This window comes from Jaculus jaculus, chromosome 3 (assembly GCF_020740685.1).
Source record: "Jaculus jaculus isolate mJacJac1 chromosome 3, mJacJac1.mat.Y.cur, whole genome shotgun sequence".
Taxonomy (NCBI): Eukaryota; Metazoa; Chordata; class Mammalia; order Rodentia; family Dipodidae; genus Jaculus; species Jaculus jaculus.
This window is the reverse complement of record NC_059104.1, coordinates 87,608,494-87,635,553: the sequence shown is the minus strand read 5'-3', so window position 1 is coordinate 87,635,553 and position 27,060 is coordinate 87,608,494. Positions and strand designations below refer to the sequence as shown.

The following is a 27,060-nucleotide window of genomic DNA, read 5'->3' as shown; positions in this document are numbered from 1 at the left end:
AACATAGTGAATTCCAAGTCAGCCTGGGCTAGAGTGAGATCCTACCTCAAAAATAAAACAAGAAAAAATATCTTGGGACTTCATTTTCTTCAACTATAAAAATAATGGGTAATGGGGTACTTACCTGGAGAGGGTATTATGTAGAATAATTAAGGTAAGGCATGGATTGAGCTAAACCTAGTGACAGAGACTTAGTAAGAATAAAAAAAATGTTTGAGTGTTGCTATCTATTTAACAAGTATCTACTAAGCACCTAATACTCTGCTAATTATTTTTATTATGATTTATTTTTAGGTGTTTATTTTTTAGTGACTAGATACCTGTTAATTATCAGCTGTGTTAAAATTGCAGCCATTCATTCATATTTCTACAGAAAAATACTGTCTGTTAATAAAATATGATGAAAAAGAAGATGAACACATGCACTATACAGGAAATATGTCCTTGCCAAAAGTGCTAAAAAGGAAAGATTGCACTGATAGCAAGGGTATAGAATAGGTAGAACTTTCTTGCACTCCTGGTGAGAAAAAGTATGGAATGCTTCACAAAGTTCCACATCATCTTTGTGCAGGGGCCATGCCAATCTTTTCTGTGTTGTTCCAATATGTACTGACAAAACAAGTACTAATTATTCTTGTTTTGTTTTTTGAGGTAGGGTCTCACTGTAGCCAGACTAACCTGGAATTCACTATGTAGTCTCAGGGTGACCTTGAACTCACAGAGATCCTCCTACCTCTGCCTCCCAAGTGCTGGAATTAAAGCGCCACTGCAGCCAGCTAACTGTTTAATTTTATAAAATCATAAATAGACATGCATTTGTAAGAATTATCATGTGATATCCTGATTCTATTCTTGCATAATCCAAGCATAATTTTACTAGCAGAAATAATCTACCAGCCTTATTCAGATTTCACTATTTCTACATGCACTCACATATGTGTACACATATGTGTACCAAGTTGTATGAAATTTTGTTCATGTTCAGTTTCATGTCAACACACTATAGTCAAGGTACAGAATAGTTTCTCCCCCTCTCCTGCACTCCACTGTTGTCAACCACTATTCATTCTGTCCTCCCTCTGATTTTGTCATTTCAAGGATGCTATACAAATGGCATCCTATAGTTAGTATATAATCCTTTGAGACTGATTTTTTTTCTCTCATAATTTCCTTAGAGCCATTCAAATTGCTAAGCCTACAATAGTTCATTTCTTTTTTTTTTTTAATTGTTAAATAAGTAGTCCATGGTATGGATGTACCACTGTTTCATCTGAGGCCATTAGAAATAAAGCTGCCTCAAACATTCAGGTATATGTGTTTGGATGAATGTACATTTTTGTTTCTCTGGAATACATACACATAAATACAATTGCTGGATCTCATGGTAAGCACATGCTTAGTTTTGTAGGAACTTTCATTAACAGCTAAGGATCATTCATGCACCCACCAGCAATGTACAAGTGGCCTCCACCCAGTACCTCTATCAGCATTGCGGTCAGCACCTTTTACTTGAAACTGTGCTTATGCATGCATTGATGGAGCTCACTGCGGTTTTGATTTGCATTTCTCTAATGACATTGAGTACCCTTTTATGTGCCCACTTGCCATATGTATATCTTCTTTAGTGAAATGTCTGACCATGCCTTGTGCCCATGATCAAACTGGCTTGCTTGTTATTTTACTCTTTAATTTTGAGAGTTCTTTATATATTCTAGATACAGGTCATGTTTCTTAAATATATGGTTTGTAAATACTCTCTTTTTCAAAAAAATTTTTTGTTCATTTTTATTTATTTATTTGAGAGTGACAGAGAGAGAAAGAGACAGAGAGAGAGAGAGAAAGAGAGAGAGTGAGAGAATGGGCACATCAGAGCTTCTAGCCTCTTCAAACGAACTCCAGAAGCATGCACCCCCTTGTGCATCTGGCTAACGTGGAACCTGGGGAATCGAGCCTCGAACCAGGGTCCTTAGGCTTCACAGGCAAGTGCTTAACCGCTAAGCCATCTCTCCAGCCCAATACTCTCTTATTCCAGTATTTTTACCTTCTTCACAGGGTCTTTTAAAGAGTAGGCATTTTTTGTTTTTGACAAGCAAATCATTTTTTCTTTATGGATTATAGTTTGAGCATTGAGCCTAAGATCTCTTTGTCAAACCCTGAACCAGAAATTTTCTCCTATTGTTTTTTCTTGTATCTTATATTTGGGTCTCTGAACCATTTGAATTAATTTTTTTGTATTAGCTGTGAGGTTTAAATTAGGGTTTTGTTGTCACTTGCTTGCTTATGGATATGCAATTACTACAGCACCATTTGAAGAACCCCCTGTGGAAAAGCAATTTGGCACTATTTCTCATGAGTCAAATAAGAATAGATAGATAGATAGATAGATAGATAGATAGATAGACAGACAGATAGACAGATAGATGGATGATGGATTGTTTTCTCTATCACTCTTGGGAATTAATCCTAAGGAAATAATGCAGAAACAGGGAACAAGGTTGTACACTTTGTGTGTGTGTGTGTGTGTGTGTGTGTGTAATCAAAGCCAGGGCTCATCCATACTTAAGCAAATGTTTACCACTGCATCAGATACCTCCTGCCTCATTCTGTAACTGTTTCTTCTTTAATTTAACTTAATTTGGGGGGGGGGATGGTTATGAACATTTACAAGTCTCTTGTCACTGCAAATGAGTGCCCATCTGGTTTCATGTGGGTAGCTAGGTAATTGACCCCAGGCTTGCAAGCTTTGCAAGCAAGTACCTTTAACTGCTAAGCCATCTCCCCAGCCCCACTTTTTTTCAAATAAAACAAAATTTGAATATAATATGACTAATATGTAACAAATAAAAATATATTTACTCTAAGCCTAGCATGGTGGCACATGCCTTTTATCCCAGCTCTCAGGAGGCAGAGGTAGAAGAATTGCTGGGAGTTCAAGGCCACCCTGAGACTACATAGTGAATTCCAGATCAGCCTGGGCTGGAGTGACACCCTATCCCGGAAAATAAAATAAAATAAAAACTATATATATATGTGTGTGTGTATATATATATATATACATATATATATGTGTATATATATATATATATATATATATATATATATATGCTCTAATTCTTACCCATTCAATAAATATTCCATATCCATATGCATTGCTGTGGAAGATAACATGGAAAACAAATTAGACATCATCTCTGCCTTCCCAAAGCTCACAGCCTAGAGGACAGAACAGAGTAAACAATTCTGACACTTAGAAAAATATATCTTGGGGCTGGAGAAATGGACCAGTGGTTAAAGATGTTTGCTTATGAAGGCCATTGACCTGAGTTTGATTCCTTAGTACCCATGTAAAGCTAGATGCACAAAATGGTGCTCATGTCTGGAGTTTGTTTGCAATGGCAAGAGGCCCTGGTATCCCCATTTCTGCTCACTTACACTCTCTCTCTCTGTCTCCTTGAAAATAAATTTAAAGTAAAAGGCTGTTTGAAAAATATATCTGACCAGAAAAGAGAATTGTATGTACAAGGTTACTGAAAGTTGGTCAAAAAATTTTCTTTTAAGATGATTGGATCAAAGACCGGTTTTGTTTTTAACTTTTTTTCTGTGTTCTACACCTTCTATATTATTTTCTTTTATGCTAATAACCAAAGCTAGTGTAGTGGTGCACATTTGTAATCCCAGCACTCAGGAGATGGAAGGAGGAGGGTGAGGGGTTTAAGATCATCCTCAGCCAAACAGTTCAAAGCCAGCCCTCATGGCAGGCACTCTGTCTCAAAAGAATACAATAAGAACTGGGAAAGATTGCTTAGTGGTTAAGGCGCTTGCCAGCAACATCAAAGGACCCAAGTTCAATTCCCCAGTACCCTCAGAAAGCCAGATGTACAAGATGGTACATGTGTCTGTAGTTCCTTTGCAGTGACTCGAGACCCTGGCGCATCCATTCTCTGTCACTCTGCCTGCCTCTTTCTTCCTCTCTCTCTCTCTCTCAAATAAATAACTTATAAAAAATGAACAAAATACAATACCCTAATAACAACAACTAAGAGTAAAGCTTCAATTGCAAAGTAGCTTCCAGCCACATTAAGGTTAGGAATATCCATCTGAAGGAACAACAGGCACTTGTGCCATAATCATATAAAATCATATAAATCATATAAAATGAAGGACAGAGATAGCCAACAGTTGGTTCCCAGTGCCCAGTTAGATCATGCTGGATTATGCAGTCTGTCAGCAAACATCAAGGGGAAAAAAAACAGCCTCTATCACTTGAAGCTCACCGAATATAAGTTTAAGAATAAACAACCCCTGACCTCTGGGGGCATTTAAAAGAACCTCTAATTTTAGTCTTTCTTGCTATGTTCAGTCCTTCACATTTTATACCATATTATCATACACATCCCCTCTGTGATTCCTCAATAAACCTGTAAAGTTATTGGGGAGAGTATAATTATCCCCATTGCTTAAGCAACTTTCAAGATCACATAGATAATGCATGGCAGGCCTGGAGTTCAGACCTGGCTTTCTACTGCTCAGGCCAGGGCTGCCTCAACAACAGCTGTGATCACAGTGAGCTAAAAGCAAGTGAACAATCAGCAAATTAGTCTTAACTCACATAAGGAGAGTTTAAATCATGTGGATAGGAAAAAGCCAGGGATGAGCACCTGCCCCCTGTTGAGGTTGGGGTCTGGTGGCTGGGCAGGGAGGGGAGTGTCATACAGAAACCTGGGCTTACATCTCCTCCTCTCCCCAGATGGTGAAGGCAATCCAAGTCTTGAGGATTCACCTGCTGGAGTTAGAGAAAGTCAATGAACTCTGCAAGGACTTTTGCAACCGTTACATCACCTGCCTCAAAACCAAGATGCACAGCGATAACCTGCTCAGGAATGATCTTGGGGGACCCTACTCCCCCAACCAGCCCTCCATAAACCTTCACTCACAGGTAACACACAGTGCTGGGTCTCCCAAACCAGATGCATAGGAAAGTGTGAAGGACCACAGTAACCTAGCCAAAGAAATTTGATTCACTGGCTCCTTTTATCATAAGGCCCTCCTCTATCAGGTAGGCAGCCCTTTTGTTGTTTTGTTTTGTTTGCTTGTTTTTATTGGTTACAGGATCTTGCTATGTAGCTCAGTCTAGATTTAAACTCTCAGTCCTCCTGCTGAGGATTTGCTCAATTGTGGAGTTACAGGCATGTGCCACCATACCCAGCTAGCACAGTCCCTTTTCTACATAGATGTCACCTGCCAGGACATCAGGATCTCCTAAGAAATAACCAGGTACAAGAGGGACAGTGTTCAAAGCAATTCTGGCTTCCTGACCCAAGATGTCCCAAGAAATGAATGAGCTCTTGGTTGAAAGAGATGGGACACTTGGGTAGAGGAGAACTGGGAATTGGTCCAAAGCCCTCCCCCCTCCCAGAGGGCATGCAGGGTGGCTCTCTCTGCACTCCTGGGTGGGAAGCTCTGCCGCAACTTGTCATTCTCCAATCCTTCACCACATACTAGGTGAACTCAGCCTCCACAGAACTTCCTCTCTTTGGTCGTCCTCTACTTGTGCACCCTACCCTTGCACTTCTGTCCCCTTAAATGTAACCTCAACCAAACCTTCACCCTAGGTTCACCTGCCACCTTCATCCTAGGAACTGGTGGGTAAGGAAAAGGTGTCTACACTCTACAGGAAAGAATGGGCCCTTATCTCCTGGACAAAAGGTTTTCTCCAAACCTACAAACCCAGAAATCTGACTGGTGATTCCTTACACCTCATTCACTGGCATCTACAAAAGCTGTAGGCTTACCACTGTGTTCACCTCTCACTGAGTCCAGAATGCATTCATGGACCACCCCCTCCCCAGGAGGCTTAAAGTAGCCCCTCATCCTAAACTCCAGGGATTGGAAAAGTGGTTAACTTTCTAAGATCAAATGAGAGGTGCTGTGAAGAATGCCTGAGAGGCTGTGTCATTTCTGTTCCTTTGTATGTAGGACTCAGGCTGGCCAGGGCCAGGGGAAGGAAACACTGACCTGGAGAAAGTCATCCACACTTGTGCACATTTTACAACATCCAGAGACACACTCAGTCTCACACCAAACACATCCCAGTGGGATCTTTCTGGAACTTTGATATTAAGTACTGCATAAGACATGTAGCAAGAAGTTTATTTCCTCCTCGTGTTGCTTAAAATCACCAAATCACTTTATTACAGATCTAAAAACAGCAGCCCAGGCTTCGGCTTGCTAATATTCTCTTGAAATAGATGCATTCCTTCAGAGTCTTATTGTACTTTCCCTTATGATCAAAATTAGCAAGAAACTTGCATAAAAGAGGACAATAATTGCTCAACGAGCATCTCGTTTGTAATTTATTAGTTTCTATTATTGTGGGTTACCATGGTGATGCTGCACAGTCCCGGTGATGGGAGAGATGTAAGATAGGAGCTGAGGAGGCTGTGAGGCCTCACCAAATGGAGATGCACATTTTTATCAGTAATTTTCATGAAAATAATAAGTGAGGAGTTAATGAGATGGAAAGCCATCCTGTGGCTATTGTGAATTTTTTTTAAGTGTTGATCTAATTAGAATGCATCGGTCAGGAAAAGTAATGAGGATTTAGTGCCTCACAGAGATGTGAGGATCATATCAGAAAATTAGCACAAGTCTTTGGAAATAATCAGGTCCTTGGAGAGGCACTGGATTTCCCCTCCTGGGCCCTCAGACTCTACCTTGAGCTCTGGAGTTGGGGGGTGTACCAAGGTATTGGGGAAGGAAGGCGGGGCAGAGGGCTTAGCAGCCACAGTGGTCCCTGACAGTTGAGGTTCGGGGACTGACAAGCTCACTGCAAGAAGCATGGTTACTGGAGAAGTGGGGTTTGCAGAAAAGGGTAATGTGGGCTCTGGATGATCCAGGTATCAGAGCTGCTGCCAGCAAAACCAGTTCCTCTTGGGGCATGAAGAATTCAGTGCCTCTGAGCTTTGAGAAAAGAGGAAAAAAATCTTATTCCTATTGCTGGGACCATCAGATCCCTGCCTGAGGAAGAAGCTGGCCCTGGGGAGTCCTTGCAGAAAGGCCTCTTAGTCCCGGGAAAGAGGAGCTCAGAGAGTTGGGCAAAGAAACACACCCAGAAAGAGGAAGGGACACTTAAATATTCTTGCCTGGTGTTACTTAAACTCACTTCATTTCCTCTGATTGCCACTGCTCCCATCACTCAGGCTTCAGTAGGTAAATAAGGAGTTTCCCCACCCTCCCCTGGCAGCTTCCCTGGCTGTGTGTCTCAGCCCTGCTCCACACTTGTAACTGTTGGATTTGTATTACTGAAGTCTGTGTGGGTCATAGATCCAGATCCCAATTGCCACCAGCTTTCACATCTACCCACCCAGCATCCAAGGCTTCCTAGATCTGACCTTGGTCTCCCTTCTGGAGCCAGACTGCTCCAAATGCCACAACCATTTTTCCATGTCCACCTGTTCAAAGGCAAGTTTTCCTGACTTCACCCCCACTTCCTGCAGAGCCAAACCAGACTCTTCCAAGAGGCAGTGACAAGACTGCTCCCCTCAGAAGGATTCACCAAATGCCCAGTCCAGAACAGATTTTTCCTTCTCTCAGCTGATGGCCCACCAGTAATGCAACAAACATCACATGTGACTCAAGATGAGAAAATATGTGGCAGTCTCATTTTCTTTTTCTAGATAACACATGCTGTCTGCATTGACAATGCATTTTATACATTTGAAATTGGCAAATTTTTAATTTTTTTTTAAAATTTTAGTTATTTATCTACTTTTGTGTTTCAAGGTAGGGTCTCACTCTAGCTTAGGCTGACCTGGAATTCACTATGGAGTCTCAGGGTGGCCTCAAATTCATGGCAATCCTCCTACCTCTGCCTCTCAAATGCTGGGATTAAAGGCATGTGCCACCATGCCCGGCCAGCAAATCATTTTATTATGAATCTAAAAGCAGCTGCTCAAGCTTCTGCTCATGCCTTCAATATTGTACTTGCCTTGAGACCCCAGTTGTGGCCACAGGTCTTCTGTATGATCAGTGGTCAGTAGGTATTAGTTGACAGGGGAAAGACACAGAGAGAGCCGAAAGGTGGGGGGATGGAAGAAAGAGAAAGTGAAGGAAGGACAAACATTGGGTTAGCATCACTTAGGAAGTAGGCAAAGAGAGGCTGAAGTATTGGCAGGAAAAAAATAATGAAGATAAAAAGACAGGAGAGACAGAGGCAAAGGGCAGATATGCTGAGGACAGAGACTGAAAGAGCAGAAAGAGGAATGGTGCCCATGGTGAGATGAAGAGCATGAATGACCATGGAGGGGATCTCGTGCAATCTAGGCACTTGAGGGACAAAGTAAGCGGGACCTGCCATATGCTGTTCCCAGGTCAGGCTCCTGTCACTGTGGTCCCCCTGAGGCATAATGAAGGCTTGCATAATAAGTTCATCCAGGAAGGAGAAGCTCAGCTGCTGAGAGACGCTGACCAACAACTTTAAGTCAGTGTGAGAGGCAGGTCTCAAGAGCCAGTACAGGAGCGGAAACCATGTGGTTGAGGCATGTGGGGTGTGTGTGTGTGGGGGGGGGGGGGGCATGCGTGCCGTGCACGTGCATTCGTCACTTTCCAGCCTTAATCCCCAAGGCCTTAAATAGCTGCCCAGTGTGGCAGCCTGACCTGAGGAGGGATATGGCCCCTCTGGAACAGGATTCTCCAGATCAACATGTCAGCTGCCTGCCAGCTTTGTTGCAAATGGCTGGCTCATGGTTTTTCCTGTGTGCTAATCATACAGCCTTGTGTGGCATTTGTTTTCCAAAATTGACAACCCCACTCCCAGATACCATGTTGGTTCCTCCAGCAAGCTCTATATGGTTTGGGCTAGTCCTGCTTGGCCTTTCATTATATGTGGATTTTCTCTGAGGGGGTGCAATGGAGGTGGGAACCAGGGATATTGCTTCTACCATGCAAAAGAGCTTAAAATGGTTTCAAGGACTTCAACTAGCTCTTTCTACCTCCCTTGGAAATCATCCTGTCCTGCCCCCAGACACAAACACCCAGGCCTCCTACAGACTCATTCAAGACTCATCTGTGTGTTCTCCTGTCCACTAAGGGCACCAACTAACTAAACTATCCCACTAGAGAACCTCACTTGCTTGGGTCTTGAGCTGAAAATCATCCCTCTTTCTCCATGGAAATTTAGACTCAGCTCTAGAACAGCCAGATCAGACTGAGCCACATTTCTTATTCAGTTGCCCAGCATTTGGGAATGCTTACTGTATATTCTGTATTAGGCCCTGGTAAATGTTTCAGGATGACCTTCTAACTCCAGAAGGAAAGAGCTATGCATCTAGGATGGATTTATCAGCCATAGAATGTTTAGGGTCCAGAGTGCTGGGAAGGACAGGAAAAGAGCAGCAATGGAGGAGGAAGCCCAGTGAAGGTGTTCTGAATTAATGGGCTACATACATTGCTTGAGGTGATCCTTCTTCCCCCACATAGAGACCTGGCCTGTACATAATTCATAGCAGGTCTGCTCCTGTCCTGAAACAGGATAGACAAAACTCAGTATGGATTAGAGTGGCCAATAGGAGAGTTTTATCCACTGTGGTGGGAGAAACTGCAGGTTCCTTGGGCAGACTTTCTGGGGAAGGTAACCTTTCAGCCAGGTTTGGGGGAATTATTGGGCCACTGGCACCTCTAAATACTAGTACAGAAAGAATCTAGGAATATAAGCCAGGCATGGTGGTGCACACCTTTAATCCCAACACTTGGGAGGCAGAGGTAGAAAGATCGCCGTGAGTTCAAGGCTACCGTGAGACTACATAGTGAATTCCAGGTCATCATGAGTGAGACCCTACCTCATAAAACAAACAAACAAACAACAACCCCTCCCCTCCGTGCCAAAAAAAAAAAAAAAAGAATCTGGGAAGTGGGAAGTGGGAAGAGGTAAAGGATAGAGCCTTTCAAAATCCTCGGAGAGAAGAGGACAGAGAGTCACTGCCTCATGCATCGCATATCCATTCAAACACCTATGGAGCCCGCTGAGTTCTGAGGACACAATAATGGATGGAACACAGTCCCTGACCTCAAAATAAAAATGGATGGAGTATCTTACAAATAAAGTTACAAGGGGGATATCTTTTAAGGTTAATCATGGCCAACTGCGAAAGACTTTAAAGAAAGTGGAGGATATGGGCAGTGGGATCAGGGTACTGGGGGACAAATTAAATGAATAGCTATATTTTGTATGGCTCAAAGGGGAACATGCAGAGAAGAGGTCGGCTGTCACCCTTAGCTGTTTCCCTGTTTGAAATGTGATTATGTACTAGGTACTGGATGTATAGTATTTTATTTGTCCTCGCAACAAGATTTTAAATGCACATTATTTTCTCCTTTTTTTCACACAAGAAAAGAGTATCTGAGAAAAGCAAAGCCCAAGGTCACACATCAACCAACTAAGTGGCAGAATCTAAGGTAGACTGCCCCAGAGACTGCGATCTTACAATGTGGTAGTATCCTCTATGACATATACAAAGGCAAGCAAGGGTGCTGGGTCCTAAGTGGGGCAATATGAGCATGGTTGATCATAGCTCTGGGATACAGAGACTAGAGGTGAGGGAACTGATTTCTGGGCTGCAAGAGTGGATTTGCAAGAGGGGAAAGGAGAGGAAGGGAGCTCAGTTTTCTGCGGTGCTGAGCTTAGCGGCCTACTAAGGAGTTAGCTCTTCAGCACTTGGACTCTTGGGCAGCTTCTGGAGGGGTTTATCAATATATCTCTCTCTGGGAAGGGTAGACCCTTTTCTTTAAGGGAGCATTTCCAAAGTTGACAGGGGGCTAAAGGGAGTGGGCATCAGTCACCCAGCCAAGACCAGCTTCTGCCCCATGCCCAGGCATGGGGACAAGGGGAAGTGATCCACTTTAGAGGATCACTACTTAGATATAAAGGAATACCCTCAAAACAAAATAGCAAGAAGTTCATGCTGCCTAATTCACATCACAGGCATTAGAGCTGTCCTGGCTGCTAGCTCCTAGCCTCCAATGAAACTCAAGAACTTCTCTCCTTCTGAAAAGGAATGTTCCTTAACAGCAGCAGCTGCTGCTTGTCCCCACAGGCCTGAACTGCCTTTCCCTTGAGACAAAACCCCCCAACTGGAGTGGAACAGTACAGGATTAAGTGGCTTGATTATGTGTGCTTGGCTTTCTTGAGTGTGCAAATCTAGCTTTTCTTGATCTAAGATGGGACTCTGGCTCTGTTAGAAGAGACTTCCAGAAAGGGTGTCTGGGGACAAAGGCAACATCCCCACTCATCTGCACACACACTGAGTATCTTACAAATAAAGTTACAAGGGGGATATCTTTTAAGGTTAATCATCATGGCCAGCTGCTAAAGACTTTAAAGAAAGTGAGGATACAGGCAGTGGGATTTGTCAGTCATATACTTATTTGTCAGTCATATACTTAACACTTGGCAGTGCTAGAGAAGTAAAAAAAAAAAAAAAAACACTCTCCCTCAAAAACCTATAGCCAAGCTAGGACAATAGAACAGCTACACAGGGAAGAACTGTTCTGCTGTGTGCCCTGTGCAAAGCAACAGGAAGCACTGAAGAGTCATGAATATAGTCCCTGGCCATCCCCTAGCTAGGTGGGAACAATTCTTATAGCAATGGGCCACTGGAATGCACCCCACCTTTCCCCCAGCCCAGGCAAGTGGGTCTTGGAGCTGTGTCTTGGGAGGCTTTGGTAAGCTTGTCTGAAGCAGTGGATCTGCAGAGACCCCTAGTGGCCAGGGCAAGGATGGCCGGTGGCGGGACCCTGCTCTGTGTTCGCTGGCCCCCCTTCCCCAACCACCTAGTGAGTCCTAGGGCAGTTTTTTCCTTAATCCCCAGGGGAAAGGAATTTGGCAAGACAATCTATTTCATTCCTATTTTAAAAGTATCCTAGGAAGATAAAAATTCCAACTGCCAAGATAGCTTGAGGGACTTTTCTGTCATTTTTCTATTTTTTTCCTTCACACTTTTCATTTTTTCATCCCATCACGGTTTCTTCAAGAAATTTCATCCATGGGTGGAAGTTTTCTCTCCCTGGGCACCTGAGGCTCTTTCCCTATCAGAATTCAAGAATGAAGGAGGCTAGGGAGAGGGACAACTCCTCTCAGCTGATGTCAGACCACATATTTTGATTCATAACCACCCAGCTCGTGTGTATCCCACCACCCTCCACTTCCAAAAGTTATCCAAGAGCCCTTCCTGTTTCTTAGGAAGGTCTTCCTTCTGATCAAGTTTTCCTTTTTGTTCTGAAAGTGAGATTGGAGTAAAACTTACCCAATGATCACTGATGTCTAGAAAGAATGGCTGATGACCACAGAGGTAAAGGTATTGTTTGGGGCACTCTGGAGGCATAAGCTCTCTGCCATTATAAACCCACTGTCTTTTCTGGCTTTGCCTCTTCTGAGGAACTTGTAGCCTCTGTAACTCAGCTAAGCAGTACACAGGCAGCTTTCGATTCTGCCAGTGGAGCGTCTGGGTTTCCATCTGCTTCCCAGGCAGCTCTGCACAGGTCCACCTGTCCTGAACAGTTCAAACATGTGAGACTGGAGGCTGGAAAATGCCATAAAACCACACTAAATGTGATTCTTCCCTCACTGTGAGTGTTGAGAGGCCTGGAAGGAAGCAGTTCTGTTTAGATCCAGACAGCAGCATCCACATGGGTATGAAGTCGGATGCGCCCCTGAGGAAGCAGTTGAGGAGATAATAATACCATGTGCTTAGCCAACAGATTCTCCCCCAGGGCTTCTACTGCTGCCATTGGTGGCTCCTTCTTCAGAAGAGACCTGTAGAGTATCCCTAGAGACTTAGAGCTGCCTTGTTACCATTCTAAAGAACTAGAGACCACGGTTCAACCTGGAATCATGCAGATGGGACTCTTTCTCTAGTGTGAGGTGGGGGCTATGCTTAGAATCCTGGGTCTTGGCACCATGGTTCAGAAGCATCTTGGACAGGATGGAAGGGGGCAGATAAGGTTATGTTGCTCTGGCTCAGTGTATGACCTCAACTGAACTTCTTCTGTTGCTAAGTAAAGAACACCAATGCTCTAGGACTTCGAGGACAAGTTTTTAATCCCTTCTCTGCCACTCCCTAGTTGAGCGATCTCAGCCAAAGGAAGTAGGAAATAAATTATTGGATACCTAAAAGTGCCAGGCAGTGTGCTTGCACTTGAACCATTGGGTCTGACTCCAAAATCCATTTCCTCTCCAAGAGCCTCCCTCCTACACTCATGGCCAGAGGACCTACATTTCAGGCATAGTAGCTATTTGAGTCTGGGAAGTTGCTTCCATTCTCTGGACCTCAATTCCTTTCTAGGAAAATGGGATAATTCCCTCTCTTCTTGCTGACCTTATAAGGGTTACCAAATCACATAGTGAATGAATACCCACTGATATTCAGTGATCATGGTAAATAGTCAAGTTACTTTTCTTGTTTGTTTTGTTTTGATTTTTGTTTGTCTGTTTTCCCAGATAGGGTCTTGCTCTAACTCAGGGTGGCCTGGAATTCACTCTGTAGTCTTAGGGTGGCCTCAAACTCATGGGGATCCTCCTACCTCTGCCTCTTGAGTGCTGGGATTAAAGGTACACCACCACACTCAGAAATAGTTAAGTTTTTGACTCACCTGATGTTCAAGGCTAGCTGAAAGAAGTGTTGAAAAATACAGATTATTTAACATTTGATGTCATGGCCCTGAAAATCCATGTCTTTAAAAGCACCCAAATGCTCAGGAGGTGTGTGAAACAGTTCCTGTTTGCTGATGGGAGGTATGAATACCATGAATACTGACTCAGACATACCAGGATTTTGCTTCTTCTTTCTCACCTCAGCTGAGATTTGGCCAATCCTAGCCCTGCCACGTCTCTACCTCTGAAGTTTCCATTCCATTCCTTTGCTAATATAGTTTGGCTGCCTCTTAGCACTTCACAGCCAAAGACCCAAAGAAGTGGGAAAGAGAGATAAAGAAGAGTCTGAATCTGAACATCAATTACCTTTAACTCCCTAAACCAGGTGAGCTTATATGCAGGCTCTCCAAGCCGCAGAAAGAGAGCAAGCCAGAATTTGAGTAAACAGGTGAGGTTTACAGGTAATAGCTCATCCTTCTTTCTGCCTTAGCTAAAAAACAGTGTGTGTTGGTTGACTCCCAAGAGACACATGCTATTTGTGTGTCACTTTGCTTGCATCGTCCTAACCTCATGAAAATTCTTTACGTTTAAAATTCTCAAAATCTCTGTCCAAAGTGTAGCACTGTAGTATGACTCCAAATGAAAGACTGGGCAGTTATATCCAGTGGCTTTAAGACAAACGGTATGTGGATCTCTACTTCTACTAAATTTGTGTTGCAAGTTTGCCTTTGCTTCACCTAACATCACTGATTTCTGTCCTGTAAGAAATGTTGGAACTAGGAGAGTTTTGTAGTTACTTTCACAAAGCATCTGACCAAAAGCAACAGATGGCAGGAAAGCTTTTATTTTGGCTTACAATCTGGAGGGGAAGCTTCATGGTGGCAGGGGAAAGCATGGTATGAGCAGAGGCTGGACATCACCTCTGCTACAGCAGGTGAAAAATAGCAGCAGGGGAGTGAGCCAAGGATTGGCAGGGGGGAATTGGCTATAATACCCCTAAGACAACCCCCAGAAACACACCTCCTGCAGCAATGTTCCACCTCCCAAATTGCCACCAGCTGGGGACCAAGCATTCAGAACACTTGAGTTTATGGGGGATATCTGACTCAAACCACCACAGAGAGCTCAACTTGGGAACAGTGTCCATGGCTGAAGGCACAGGCATGAAGGTTTCCTGGATGCCAGCTCTGAGCCAATACACTGCAAAGAGGTAAGGCCCACAGAAGGATCATGGTATGATCCCGAACCAATCTTCTTTCTTCTGGCCCCGTGCTGCTTCTGGGCTTCTGGGATTGGGTTGTTCTTATCTTCCATGGCTAAACCCAAGAAGCCCCTTGCCCAAGGTGGGTATTCCATATTTGTGGCTGAAGGAGAGGTGAGTTTTAGTCCTAATTGGCATTGTGACCTTGGAAAAGTCACTAGGGCCTCTGAACTTCATTTTCTAAGTTAGTTGTACTTCAGGGAGTTGGAATGTGTGGTGGCATTTGTAGTTTCTACACTTCTGCATGTCAGGCTCAGTTTTATTATTGTTATTTTAACTTTTCATTGACAACCTCTATATATTTTCACAATGTGTTTTGGTCATGATCCCCTCCCACCATCCAACCTCCTTTGTCCCCTTTCCATAGAACTCCTTTTCTCCAACTAGTCCCTCTTCTATTTTGATGTCATCATTTTTTTCCCTTATATTATGCAGGTCTTGTGTAGGTAACCACTGTGAGGTCATGAATGCAATGACCACTTTGCATCTGAGAAGCAGCATTCCAAAGCACTCTTCCCCATCCTTTGGTTTTTTTCCAGGGTGGTTCTTGAGCCAGGAACAGTTTTAAACTTGAACTGCAAACATGACTGAGCAGGTCAATAGTTCTTATCACAGATGAACTTTACTGGCTTGGAGGCTATCACAGAGCCCCAGAGAAGGAAGGCCAAGGGTAGAGCTGCTTTTTCTCTTCCCCAAGGTCACAGCAGCAGAGTACTGAGAATAAAATTGTGGCTAGGCATGGTGATGAACACCTTTAATCCCAGCACTCAAGAGGCAAAGTTAGGAGGATCACTGTGAGTTTCAGGCCACCCTGGAGACTACATAGTGAATTCCAAGTCAGCCTGAGCTATAGCAAGACCCTACTTCAAAACCCTCCCACCCCCAAAAAAGAATAGAATTGTGGCCTCCTTACCACCTTACCTGCTGGAAGAAGCCAAACCAGAGGCCCTGTGCTACAGTGGGCAGGAGAGAGAGCTGGACTCCAGGCCCTGTTCCTGCTTATTTATAAATCTTTGTCTTCCAGCTTGGGGCCAGGGATGGTCCAGGAATATAGAAAAGAAAAGGTAGCTTAGAAGGAAACTCTAAGGAAGATTTAATCAGCAGAATCAAGTGAAAAGTAGAAATCAGAGCTGACTTCTACTTCCTAAGAGGCCCTGCCAATTTCCAGGATACCAGGGACTGAAGGGAGATTCACTGTGACTGTGCCCTGGGACTGTGAAACTCTCCCTTTGTCTGTAGCTATAGATAGGCAGCTGTTAGCTAAAGGGTTCTATCAGCACAGGTCCCTCCTCACACACGATTCTGGACTCTCTGGAGGAGAAGACCCAAGCTGATTCAGGCCCCAAAACAAAAGCTAGGAAGATGGGGCCACTCCCTACCCCATGTTTTAGAGAGTTATCAATCCCTAAATCTTGAACCCCACACCTTACAATCCTAGCATTTGGGTTTTAGAATGGGATATTAATGCCAACTGGGTTTGTTAATTCATTCAAGCCCTGTTTTCTAATGAGGATCTATGGTTGGGAAGAGTTTAGAGACCAGACATGGCTCCTCGGCTTCCTTCTGCTATGCCTCATTGCCCTTTTTCTTGCTTTCTCTAAACCTAAATGCAGTGATCGCTCATACCTCCAGTTCCTTGTTTCCACCTCTCCAAGCACCCAGCCACTTCACACAGTTGCCACCAAAATGGGAAGGGCTCATTGCTCTGTTTGGAAGCCTTATGGTTAATCCCTCTTCCCCTGATATTAGAAGACCCTCAACCCCAAGGCTTCCTTAGTGACCACTAGGTGGGAATGATGAGGGAAGCAAGCAGAAGTGAAGAAAAAAAAAGTCTTCTTGGTTGCTGTTGCAGTTAGGTCCACATTGCTGGTAGAAATCACCAAACCAAGAGCAGCTTTTGGGGGGAAAAAAGGGTTTGTTTTGGCTTACAGACTAGAGGAGAAGCTCCACAATGGCAGGGAAAACGATGGCATGAGCAAAGGATGGACATCACCCCCTGGCCAACGTAAGGTGAAAAAAAGAGAATGTGCCAAACACTGGCAAGGAGAAGTTGGCTATGACACCCACAAACCCACCTCCAATAATACACTCCCTCCAGGAGGTATTAATTCCCAAGTCTCCATCAGCTGGAAACCTTGCATTCAGAACACCTAAGTTTATGGGGGACACCTGAATCAAACCACCACAGCTGCTTTAACTACTGCTAAAAACAAATTGCAAGGACTGTTACAGGTTGACTGAAATATGGGGCAAAGGGCACTCTGTCTCCAGTGAATTGTGTGTTGAGAACTAGAGGAAGAGGAAAAAAAATCAGTGGCATATGCTAAAGTCAACCTTCATATGTGATACCATTAGATACAGGTTCTATAGCGGCTTGCATGATTTTTACCAATTTTAAAATAAATATTTTAGTACCCTGAACTAAGTACTAAGCACATTCTAAGGGAAATCATGGGCTGGGCAGATGGCCAAGTGGGTAAAGTCATTTCTGTGCCAGCATGAGGAGTGGATCCCACAGCACTCACATAGAAAGCAGGGCACTGTGATTTGCATCTATAATCCCAGTGCTGGGGAAGGAGACAAGAAGATCTCTTGAGCTTGCTGGCTGGTTTTTCTAGCCAAATCAGTCAGCACCAGGTCCAAGGAGAGCTCTAGGTTCAATGGGAGACCCTGTCTCAAAAATAAGGTGAAAAAAAGTACATGATTAAGGGCTGGAGATATGGCTTAGTGGTTAAGGTGCTTGCCTGCGAAGCCTAAGAACCTAGGTTCAATTCCCCAGTACTCATACAAGCCAGATACACAAGGTGGCATATGCATCTGGAGTTTGTTTGCAGTGGCTAGAGACCCTGGTGTACCCATTCTAACTGCCTCTTCTTTTCTCTTTTTCTCTGTGTCTCAGGTAAATGAATGAAATATTTTCTTAGAGTGAGTGATTGAGCTGGAGAGTAGTTAAGGTGCTTGTCTACAAAGCCAGAGGACCTAGGTTTAATTCCTCAGGACCCACATAAACTATATGCACAAGGTGGCATATGCGTCTGAGTTCATTTGCAGTGGCTGAAAGCCCTGGCTTGCCCATTCTCTCTCTCTCTCTCTCTCTCTCTCTCTCTCTCTCTCTCTGCTTCTTTCTTGCTCTCTCAAATACATAAATAAAAATAAAGTATTTTTTTAAGTGAGTGATTGAGGAAGATACCCAATGTTGATTTCTGGTGTCACGCACACATACATACACTTGAACACATGTGCACACATGCATATATACCACACCCTGAGGTAAGTCATTGAGGGTATAGCTTAGTGGCAGAGTGCTAAGATAACATTTATGAGACATAACACTGCAAAAAATAAATAAGCCACACATTTATTATTGAGAACGTTAATATATGAACATAGTGTAATTTGGTCAGGTTCTTGTCACAGTATGCTCTTTTGTCCCCTCTCCCCTGCCTGTCTCCATTCCCCCAAGAACCCTCCTCTTTCAAGGAAGTCTTTCCTCTGTTTTGTTATCTCTCTCTCTCTCTCTCTCTCTCTCTCTCTCTCTCTCTCTCTCTCTTTCTTTTTGGTTTTTTAAGGTAGAGTCTTGTCCTAGCCCAGGCTGACCTGGAATTCACTATGTAGTCTCAGAGTGGCTTCGAACTCACGGCGATCCTCCGACCTTTTCATCCCAGGTGCTAGGATTAAAGGTGTGTGCCACCATGCCTGGCTGTTGTCTCATTTTTTGGTCCTCCTCCATCCGCTATGTCAAAATGTTGATGGGCTCAGTCCAGTGCAGGTCTTTTTTTTGGGGAGGAGGGACCAGTAACTACCATGGAGTCAGGAGGACAGTGCCACAAATAAGTACCTCTTCCAACCCTTTGCTCTTACTGTGTTTTTTTTTTTTCAGGCAATCCCAACAGACTGGCTTTTTTTTTTTTTTTTTTATGAGAGAGCAAGAGGGAGAGAGAGAGAATTGACGCACCAGGGCCCCCAACCACTGTAATTGAACTCCCTACACGTGCACCCACCTTGTGCCTATATGCAACCTTGTACATGCATCTCCTTGTGCATCTGGCTTATATCAGATCTGGGGAGTCAAATATGGGTCTTTAGGCTTTTCAGGCAAATACCTTAACCAATAAGCCATCTCTCCAGCCCTGCTCTTACAATTTTTGAACCCCTCTTCCATAATGTTCCCTGAACCTTGGAGGATATGTTAGAAATCTCCTTTAGTATTGAGCTCTTTGTAACTTCTTATTTTCTGCTTTGATGATTTTGAGTCTATGTTTATAACCATCTCCATAGAGAAGGTTCTCTGGTTAGCAATGAATGAAGTACTTATATTTTATCTGCCACTTCCTCTGCAATGTCCCCTGGGCCCTGGAAGCTGTGATAGAGGTGACTCATCCAGTGCTAGGCACTGGGCTTTCCCTTCTTATCATTTTTATGTCTTGGATCTCGCCAGTATTCCCTGCCATCTGTAAAAAGAGGGTTCTCTAACCAAAAGTAAGAACAGATTAATCAAAGGGGATAAGCATTTAAAAAGGTTTCAAAAATATTTTATTTTTATTTATTTATTTGCAGAGGGAAAGAGAGAGAAAGAGAGAATGTGTGCACCAGAGCTTCCAGCTACTGCAAATTTACTCCAGATGCATGCACCACCTTATGCATCTGGCTTATGTGGGTACTGGGGAATCCAGCCAAGGTCCTTTGACTTTGCAGACAAGTGCCTTAACTGCTAAGCCATCTCTCCAGCCCCCATTTAGAAGGATTTTGATGGCCATAACATCTCTATTTAACCTCAGAAGAGTGGAAGCTTCCCTCAAGGGTCTATGACTTTCCAAGCCATAGGCTTTTTGGCTCTTGATTTGGTTCACAGTACCAGGCATGAATTCCTTCTCACCGAGTGGGCCTGATGATATCCAATCAGAGAGCAGTTGGTTACTCCCATAACTTACATGCCACTATGACACCTATTGCCTGGTTGGTTGATTTTATAGTTTGCAGGATTCACTGCTTTTCTCCCTCAGCAGCTCACATAGAGCTTTCCAGAACAATGACAGCTAATAGCCAGGTAGATGGTTTCTGTCTTAGTTCCCACTTGATTTCTCACTGCCCTACTACTGCATAGTATCTTCAACAATAAGGTCTTGCTATCTAGCTCTGATAGGAAACCAAGTGTTTTAGCAATGCCAGTATTGTTTGGGGAGGGGATCCTAATGTGTCTCCCTGACCTACAACTCACTGTGGGAAGATGAACCATCTCCAACACTCAGATTTACTTGCAAAAGCCTCTGACTCTGGGGTAAAGTGGAGGCCATTCTGTGCATGGAGTGGAGTGCAGTAAATGCTGATAGAAGCATGTGAATAGAGGTATGGTGGCTGGGGATACAGCTCAGTAGTAGCATGCTTGCTTACCATGCAAGAGCCCTGAGTTTGATCCCCAACACCACACTAAATGGGTATGGTAGTACCTGGCTATAATACCAGCATTGGGAAGGAAGATAGAGACAGGAGGGTCAAAAGTTTAGATCATTTTCACCTATGTAGTGAGTTCAAAGCCAGTCTGAGCTATATGAGACCCTGTCTCAACAACAAAAAAGTTAAATACTGGACTGGAGAGATGGCCTTGTGGATAATGCGTTTGCCTGTGAAGCCAAAGGACCCAGGTTCAATTCCCCAGGACCCATGTAAACCAGATGCACAAGGGGCACATGTGTCTGGAGTTCATTTGCAGTGGCTAGAGGCCCTGGCATGCCCATGCTCTCTGTCTCCCTTCTCCCTCCCTCTCTCTCTCTGCTTTCAAATAAATAAATAATTTTTTTAAAAAGTTAAATACTGGGTGGATCAAGGCAGTTAAGTCTGAGTGAATAGATGTTCAACTTGTGAAAGGAAGGTCCCAGGAAGTCAGACTCATCTAGAGAGGTTTAAAACTGTGGTTGGAGAGATGGCTCAGTTGGCTGGAGGCACTTGCTTGCAATATCTAATGGCCTGGGTAAAATTCCCCAGTACACACATACAGCCAGATACAAAAAGAGACATGCATCTGGAGTTCATTTGCAGTGGCAAGAGGCCCTGGCATGCCTGTGCATGCTCTTGCTCTCACTCTTGTTCTCTCTTTCTCTCTGTGTCCCTTCTCTCTTAAATAGGCAAATAAAAATATTAAAAAAAAAAACAACAAAACACCAAGCCTGGTGTGGTGGTGCATGCCTTTAATCCCAGCCCTCTGGAGGCAGAGATAGGAGGATGGCCCTGAGTTTGAGGCCACCTTGAGACTACATAGTGAATTCTAGCTCCGCCTGGGCTACAGTGAGACCCTACCTGGAAAAAAAAAAAAATCCTCCAAAGCTGGAGACAAATTATGGCCCATTAAAGAAGTCTCTGGGATTAGAATCCAAAGTGTAGCCAAGGTGAGGCCCATAGGTCTAGGAGATAATTTCTGCCTTGGGTTCCCAGGGGAATGAAATGTAAGTGAATGACTATTGGGGGCCTTTGGTTTGGTTTTATTTTTAATATTGAGACTTCTTATTCACTCATTCTAGGAAGCCATGTGATTGCCTTCTGATTCGGGTCTGGGGAGGAGCAGGAAGGAGGGAGGAGGGAAGGCAGCAAGGGCCACAGGAGAAGAGGACATTGGAGCTGTAATATCTAAGCTCTCAGGAATGTTGTCACAAACCACACCTCCCTTACTGCCAGGACCTCCTGCAGAATTCCCCCAATTCCATGTCTGGAGTCTCCAATAACCCCCAGGGAATTGTGGTCCCAGCCTCAGCACTCCAGCAGGGCAACATCGCCATGACAACCGTCAACTCACAAGTTGTGTCAGGTTGGTGCAGGGAACCTGGGTGTGGGGTTTGTGGGTAACACCTTGGGAGAAGAGTGTCCCTAGGGAATTCTGGAATCAAGGGGTGTCCTTGGCTAAGAAAGGGACTTTTAGCTGCATTTTTAAACTAAAGTTAAATGTTGAGCACCAAGACTTGATTTTGATGGGTTTAAACAAATTTGGGTCAAAGTCTCATGAGTCTTCCCCTCAAAAGCAAGTAAAGCTATGTTCCTTCCCACAAATACTTCCCACTGAAGCCTCTGCTTTTCCCCTTGAACGCCATGTCCCACCTAACCCATTCTTCTCCTCCAAGAAGAAATATGCCTCACTGCCCCAGAGCTCCAGAGCAAAGGGTCTTCACATGTGAGTGCCAAGCAACTGGGGACCCTGTTTGCCTTCACTCTTCCACCCTCCTACCACCCTAATGTCAGGGGACCCAAAAGCTGGTTGTCTCCTCAGGTGGAGCCTTATACCAACCGGTTACCATGGTAACCTCCCAGGGTCAGGTGGTCACCCAAGCAATCCCCCAGGGAGCCATCCAGATCCAGAACACACAGGTGAGTGTGTGTAGGTGTGTGCATGTGTGCATGGGCATGTGGGGGGAATGGTGATTGTTCACTGTCTGTTGGCCACTTACACAAATGACTCACTTAATCCTCACTGTCCTCAAAGAGGCTGCTTCACAGATAAGAAGCTGGGTTTGGGCAAGGTTTTATCAGCTCCCAGGATTTTGTTGCTTCCTGAGTTTAGATCAAAGGACCCTGCACTTCCTATGCCTGTGTCTCCAGAGCCAGCCACTTTGCACCTCAGTGATATAAAACACAGATCTATAGAAAGACCTAAAATCAGGGCCCTGAGATCTGACATTAACTCTGTGATCTTGGATAAGTCTCCTCACCTCTCTGACCCTCAGAATTCTTATTGATACAAAGGGATTAATACTGACTACACATAGCCCAGCCAACCTATGGGCCTGCTGTGAGGATTAATCACGGTAAGGGATAGGAAAGTGCTTTGCAAGCTGTAAAGCACCAGAAAAATGCTAATAACTGTTAGGTGGTGTCTGGAAAACACATCTTCCATACTCGTAGGACCCTGTTTCTACTATCTCCTCACCCATCTTCCTTTTCTCTTTGCTCCTTTCCCTTCTCCTCTTCCCCATCCTCCTCCTCTCATGCTCCCCTCACCCCAAGCCTCATCTCCATTCTCCAAGGGGCTGGTGAGAGGTGAGAGGAAAGGCGACCTCTACCCAGGGCCCTAAGAATGACTTGGAAGGGGGGTGGCAGCAAGAACCTACCATCAGTAGGTCCCTAGCCACTGCACCTGCAGGCTGCTGATGATGGTTTTTCTCCACGTGCCCTGAAGGTTAACCTTGACCTCACCTCCCTCCTGGACAATGAGGATAAGAAGTCCAAGAACAAACGAGGAGTCCTGCCCAAGCATGCCACCAATATAATGCGTTCTTGGCTCTTTCAGCATCTCATGGTGAGTGTGCATGTTTATGGGGACAGGGGATGTGCAGTCACAGCCTAGGGAATGAATCAGCCACAGTATGGGTGCCAGACTCTGCAGAGGTGTGCTTTCAGAGAGGGGCTGGGCTAGGAACCTCAGCTACAGGCCAGCTCAGAAGAGGCTTAAGCGGGACATAAAGCAAGTGACTTCCTACTGCCCATTGCTGCTGCTACTGCCTCAGAAAAATGTGACCACACAGGAGGTAATGGGGACAAACATTCTGAAGAGAGTTAAGTACTAGAGAAGTGTGCAGTATTGCTGTATGAACAGAGCAAAGTTCTGGGACATTCTGGTCCAGGGCCTGCCCACAAGCAACCATACCCTCCCCATCCTTCTTCCATAGAAGAACGTGTTAATTCTCCCTAAGTCCATTCTGCAGAGGAAACAGAGTGTGTGGCCACCTCCCTCCAGGTCAGGGCCTTGGGATGAGATACAGTCTAGGGGGCTGTGGTTGAGGATACCTTAGAGGGGCAGCCTAGGTTAGAACCTGGCCTTTCCATGTCACTAACTCAACTGCATGACACAAAGTGACTGCCTACACAAGCTTCAGTCACTCCTTTTTTAAAATTATTATTATTTGTTTATTTTTGGCTTTTTGAGGTAGTGTCTCACTTTAGCGCAGGCTGACCTGGAATTCACTATGTAGTCTCAGGGTGACTTTGAATTCATAGCAATCCTCCTATCTCTGCCTCCCAAGTGCTAGGATTAAAGGTGTGCACCATCATGCCTAACTCACTCCTTTTTTAAAATGGTGCAGTGCTTTGGATTTATATTAAAGTGCTTATATAATACCTACTGTGTGCATACAGCATGGTGATATTTGTAAGCAATGATAGTCTTCAATTGGGGGTGGCTAAATTTTTAACTCTTTGGTACCAATTTTAAAGCCTTGAGAGTGACACAAGACTGATAACTCAATGTGTCTGGGTGTGTGTGCACCCTACAGTGAAGAACCAGATTCTGTGACCACAGGAGGGCTTTCAGCAGTCTGCAAACTCTTGGCATAACTTATCAGGACACATATGTACAAATACAAGACAGATAACAAGAGACCATGATCTGTGGAAAGAACCAGAGTAAAGAGAGCTTCTTTAGAGAAATGGGAAGAAATCAAATGAATTGTAGCAATTAGCTCATTAATGAATTGCAAACTAATTAATTAGCCCTTTATTTGAAATGGAAATGCCTTATAAGTCACAGAGGCTAGGCCTAGGCAGCTGTTCTCAGACTTTGGTGGCAGTGGGAGACTGATTGGTCTTAGGGACTCTGCCTCAGAGGTGCTGGTCCTGTGCATGGGGACAGATATGGGCCAGATCTCTGAGTCTTGGACTGCCCCACTGCCTTCCTGAGCAAGCACACTTTGAAGTACTATCGCGTTTAGGACCTAGTGTTTCCAAATTCAAAAGCTAATTCAGAGAGACGAGACTGGAAACCTGACGGTTAAAGAGAGGGAGGCTGGAGAGACCACCCAAAGCTAAGGAAATGAAGTTAGGACCACAGTGGCAGGTCCATCCAGAAGCTTACAGTGGCAGTACCAGGTCTCCTGCCTACTATGCCTTCCTAGTTTATCAGAAAGCCCAGTGGGGGTGTTTAGAGGCATGGCAGCTCATTTCTTCTCCATATCTCTATCCACTATGATTGGCTGCTATCCAAGGAATTATGTGTGCAGGGTGTTCTCGGGGCAGTGCTTTAAGTGGGGCACTCAGAATGGTTCAATGTTTAACATGTCATTGTACATTTTCCTACATACAGTCTCTAATAAAACTAGGCAGTTCAGAACAGCCAGTAATAGAATTGCTTACCTGTACACCAAGAAGGCCAGGCCAGCATCAAAATCAGCATGTAGTGTGTTTCCAGGCCAACTCTGAGTGGTTTGTGCTATGAGACTTAAAGTCTTTATGAGATTATCCAAAACAGAAAAGCATGTCAGCAAGGCCTGTGGTGGTTCTGTGTGTGCTTAATGAATCTGTGACAGGATCAGTTGTGCTTCCTTCCTGAGGAACAGAAAGTTGTGGTAAGAGTGCTGAAGGCACACGTACACCTGTAATCCTAGCACTTGGCAGCGGGGGTGGGGGGGTGGGGGGGCTGAGGCAGGAGAATTATACGTTCAAGGCCAGCCTGAATTAAATAATAGCAAGGCCTTGTCTCAAAACAACAAAATCAGCAGCAAAAAGAATTCCTTGCCTTTGAAACTTCTAGAAGAGTAGACCAAGAGCAGAGTTTTGTATGGCTTGCTTTATTTTTTATATGAAATCCATGCTGGCATGGAACTTATAGTCCTCCTACCTGAGTTTCCCAAGTGCTGGGTTTATAGGCATGTGTCACCATAAACAGCTAGGAACAAATTTTTTAAAAGCTTACTTTTAGTTTCTTAAATATTTTTATTTATTTATTTGTAAGTAGAGAAACAGAGAGAAAGGGGGAAGGAGATAATGGACACACCAGGATCACTAAACGCTGCAAATGAATTCTAGATGCATGCACCACTTTGTGCACTTGGGTTTACGTGGTTACTGAGAAACGGAACCTGGGTTGTTAGGCTTTGCAGGCAAGCACATTAACTGCTGAACCATCTCTCTAGCCCTAGAAACAAAATTTTAAGGCTGAAGCACAACTTTTGTGGAAAAAAAAGAGACAGGTAGCTGACGTGTTTTGATTTATAATAGCTACTGGTGGTGCAACATCTGGACCTGAGAATAGAATGACCACAGCCTTCTGTGTAACAGGTCTGTGTCCATCCAGCTACTTGCTTTGCATCTCTGTGATCAGTTTCCCAAGAATAGAGTAGGCATCATTCTTCTATGGATTCTACAGCCTCAACTCCCAGGGTAGAAACCTTCACAGAACTTATAAGGTGTTGCTACCAAAATGGTATTCCATGCTGAAATGTTTAGGCAAACTGGGGTTCTATAACATTTTGCCTAGCTCACCTAGAGTACTAGGTTACAAGATGAGTTGTTAGATGAATAAGATTTAAGGCTTCTCCCAAAATGTTGTGGTTGCTCTGAGAAACAACACTAAGACTACAGTCCTTGAGGCAACTGTCTCATGGTTATAACACAGTGGGTAGGCTGGCATGTTAGGAGAGAAGAGTGGTGTTGCAGTCAGATTCTCATTGCTGGTACAAATCATCCAACCAAGAGCAGCTTGTGGGAAAAAAAAAAAAAAAAGAGGTTTATTTTGGCTTACAGACTTGAGGGGAAGCTCCATGATGGCATGAGCAGAGAGTGGACATCATCCCTGGCCAACAGATGGACAACAGCAACAGGAGAGTGTGCCAAACACTGGCATGGGGAAACTGGCTAACATAGTCATAAGCCCACCCCCAACAATACACCGCCTTCACCTCCAGGAGGCTTTAATTTCCAATTGCCATCAGCTGGGGAGCCTAGCATGCAGAACACCTAAGTTTATGGGGGACACCTGAATCAAACCACCACAAGTGGTAAAGGTGTGAAGGACAGACAGACCTCTCAGTGTACCATAGACATCTCTATCCAATGGGACAAGAAGTTCATTGGTTGTTTAATTTGAAAAGCTGCCTTAAAAAAAAAAAAGAAAGAAAGAAAGAAAAAAGAAGGAAATTAAAGAAAAGAAAAGAACAATTGTTCAGAAGATACACTTTATGTTAACTTTAAGGATATATATATATATTAATTTGCTAATCTTTTGATGTAGGGCCCAGGTCTTTTTCTGACTAAAGTTTATCATTATACTTACATAATAAAACATTTCCCATTCTATCTTCACTTAAAGTGAAATAAAAACTGTAGACTTTGGGATCTAATCTGGCTACAGGATCTTTCTGGATTTTTTGTTTTGTTTTGTTTTCGAGGTAGGATTTTG

General features: G+C 44.1%; 1 protein-coding gene and 1 non-coding gene across 4 annotated transcripts in view; one reads left to right on the top strand and one right to left on the bottom strand.

Moving 5' to 3' along the window:
• Positions 1-27,060, top strand: part of Pknox2 (PBX/knotted 1 homeobox 2) — a 315,376-nt gene that overhangs the window by 265,157 nt on the left and 23,159 nt on the right. For 2 of the 3 annotated variants that reach the window (XM_045145309.1, XM_045145310.1), the window contains 4 exons: positions 4,748-4,936; positions 21,576-21,705; positions 22,162-22,259; positions 23,068-23,187. In XM_045145309.1, the coding sequence (XP_045001244.1) occupies positions 4,748-4,936; positions 21,576-21,705; positions 22,162-22,259; positions 23,068-23,187 (537 nt within the window). The remainder of the gene's footprint in view (positions 1-4,747; positions 4,937-21,575; positions 21,706-22,161; positions 22,260-23,067; positions 23,188-27,060) is intronic. The other variant, XM_045145311.1, reaches the window with a different exon arrangement.
• LOC123459711 lies at positions 527-632 on the bottom strand. The gene has a single exon (XR_006636466.1). It is a non-coding gene; the product is annotated as a U6 spliceosomal RNA (small nuclear RNA).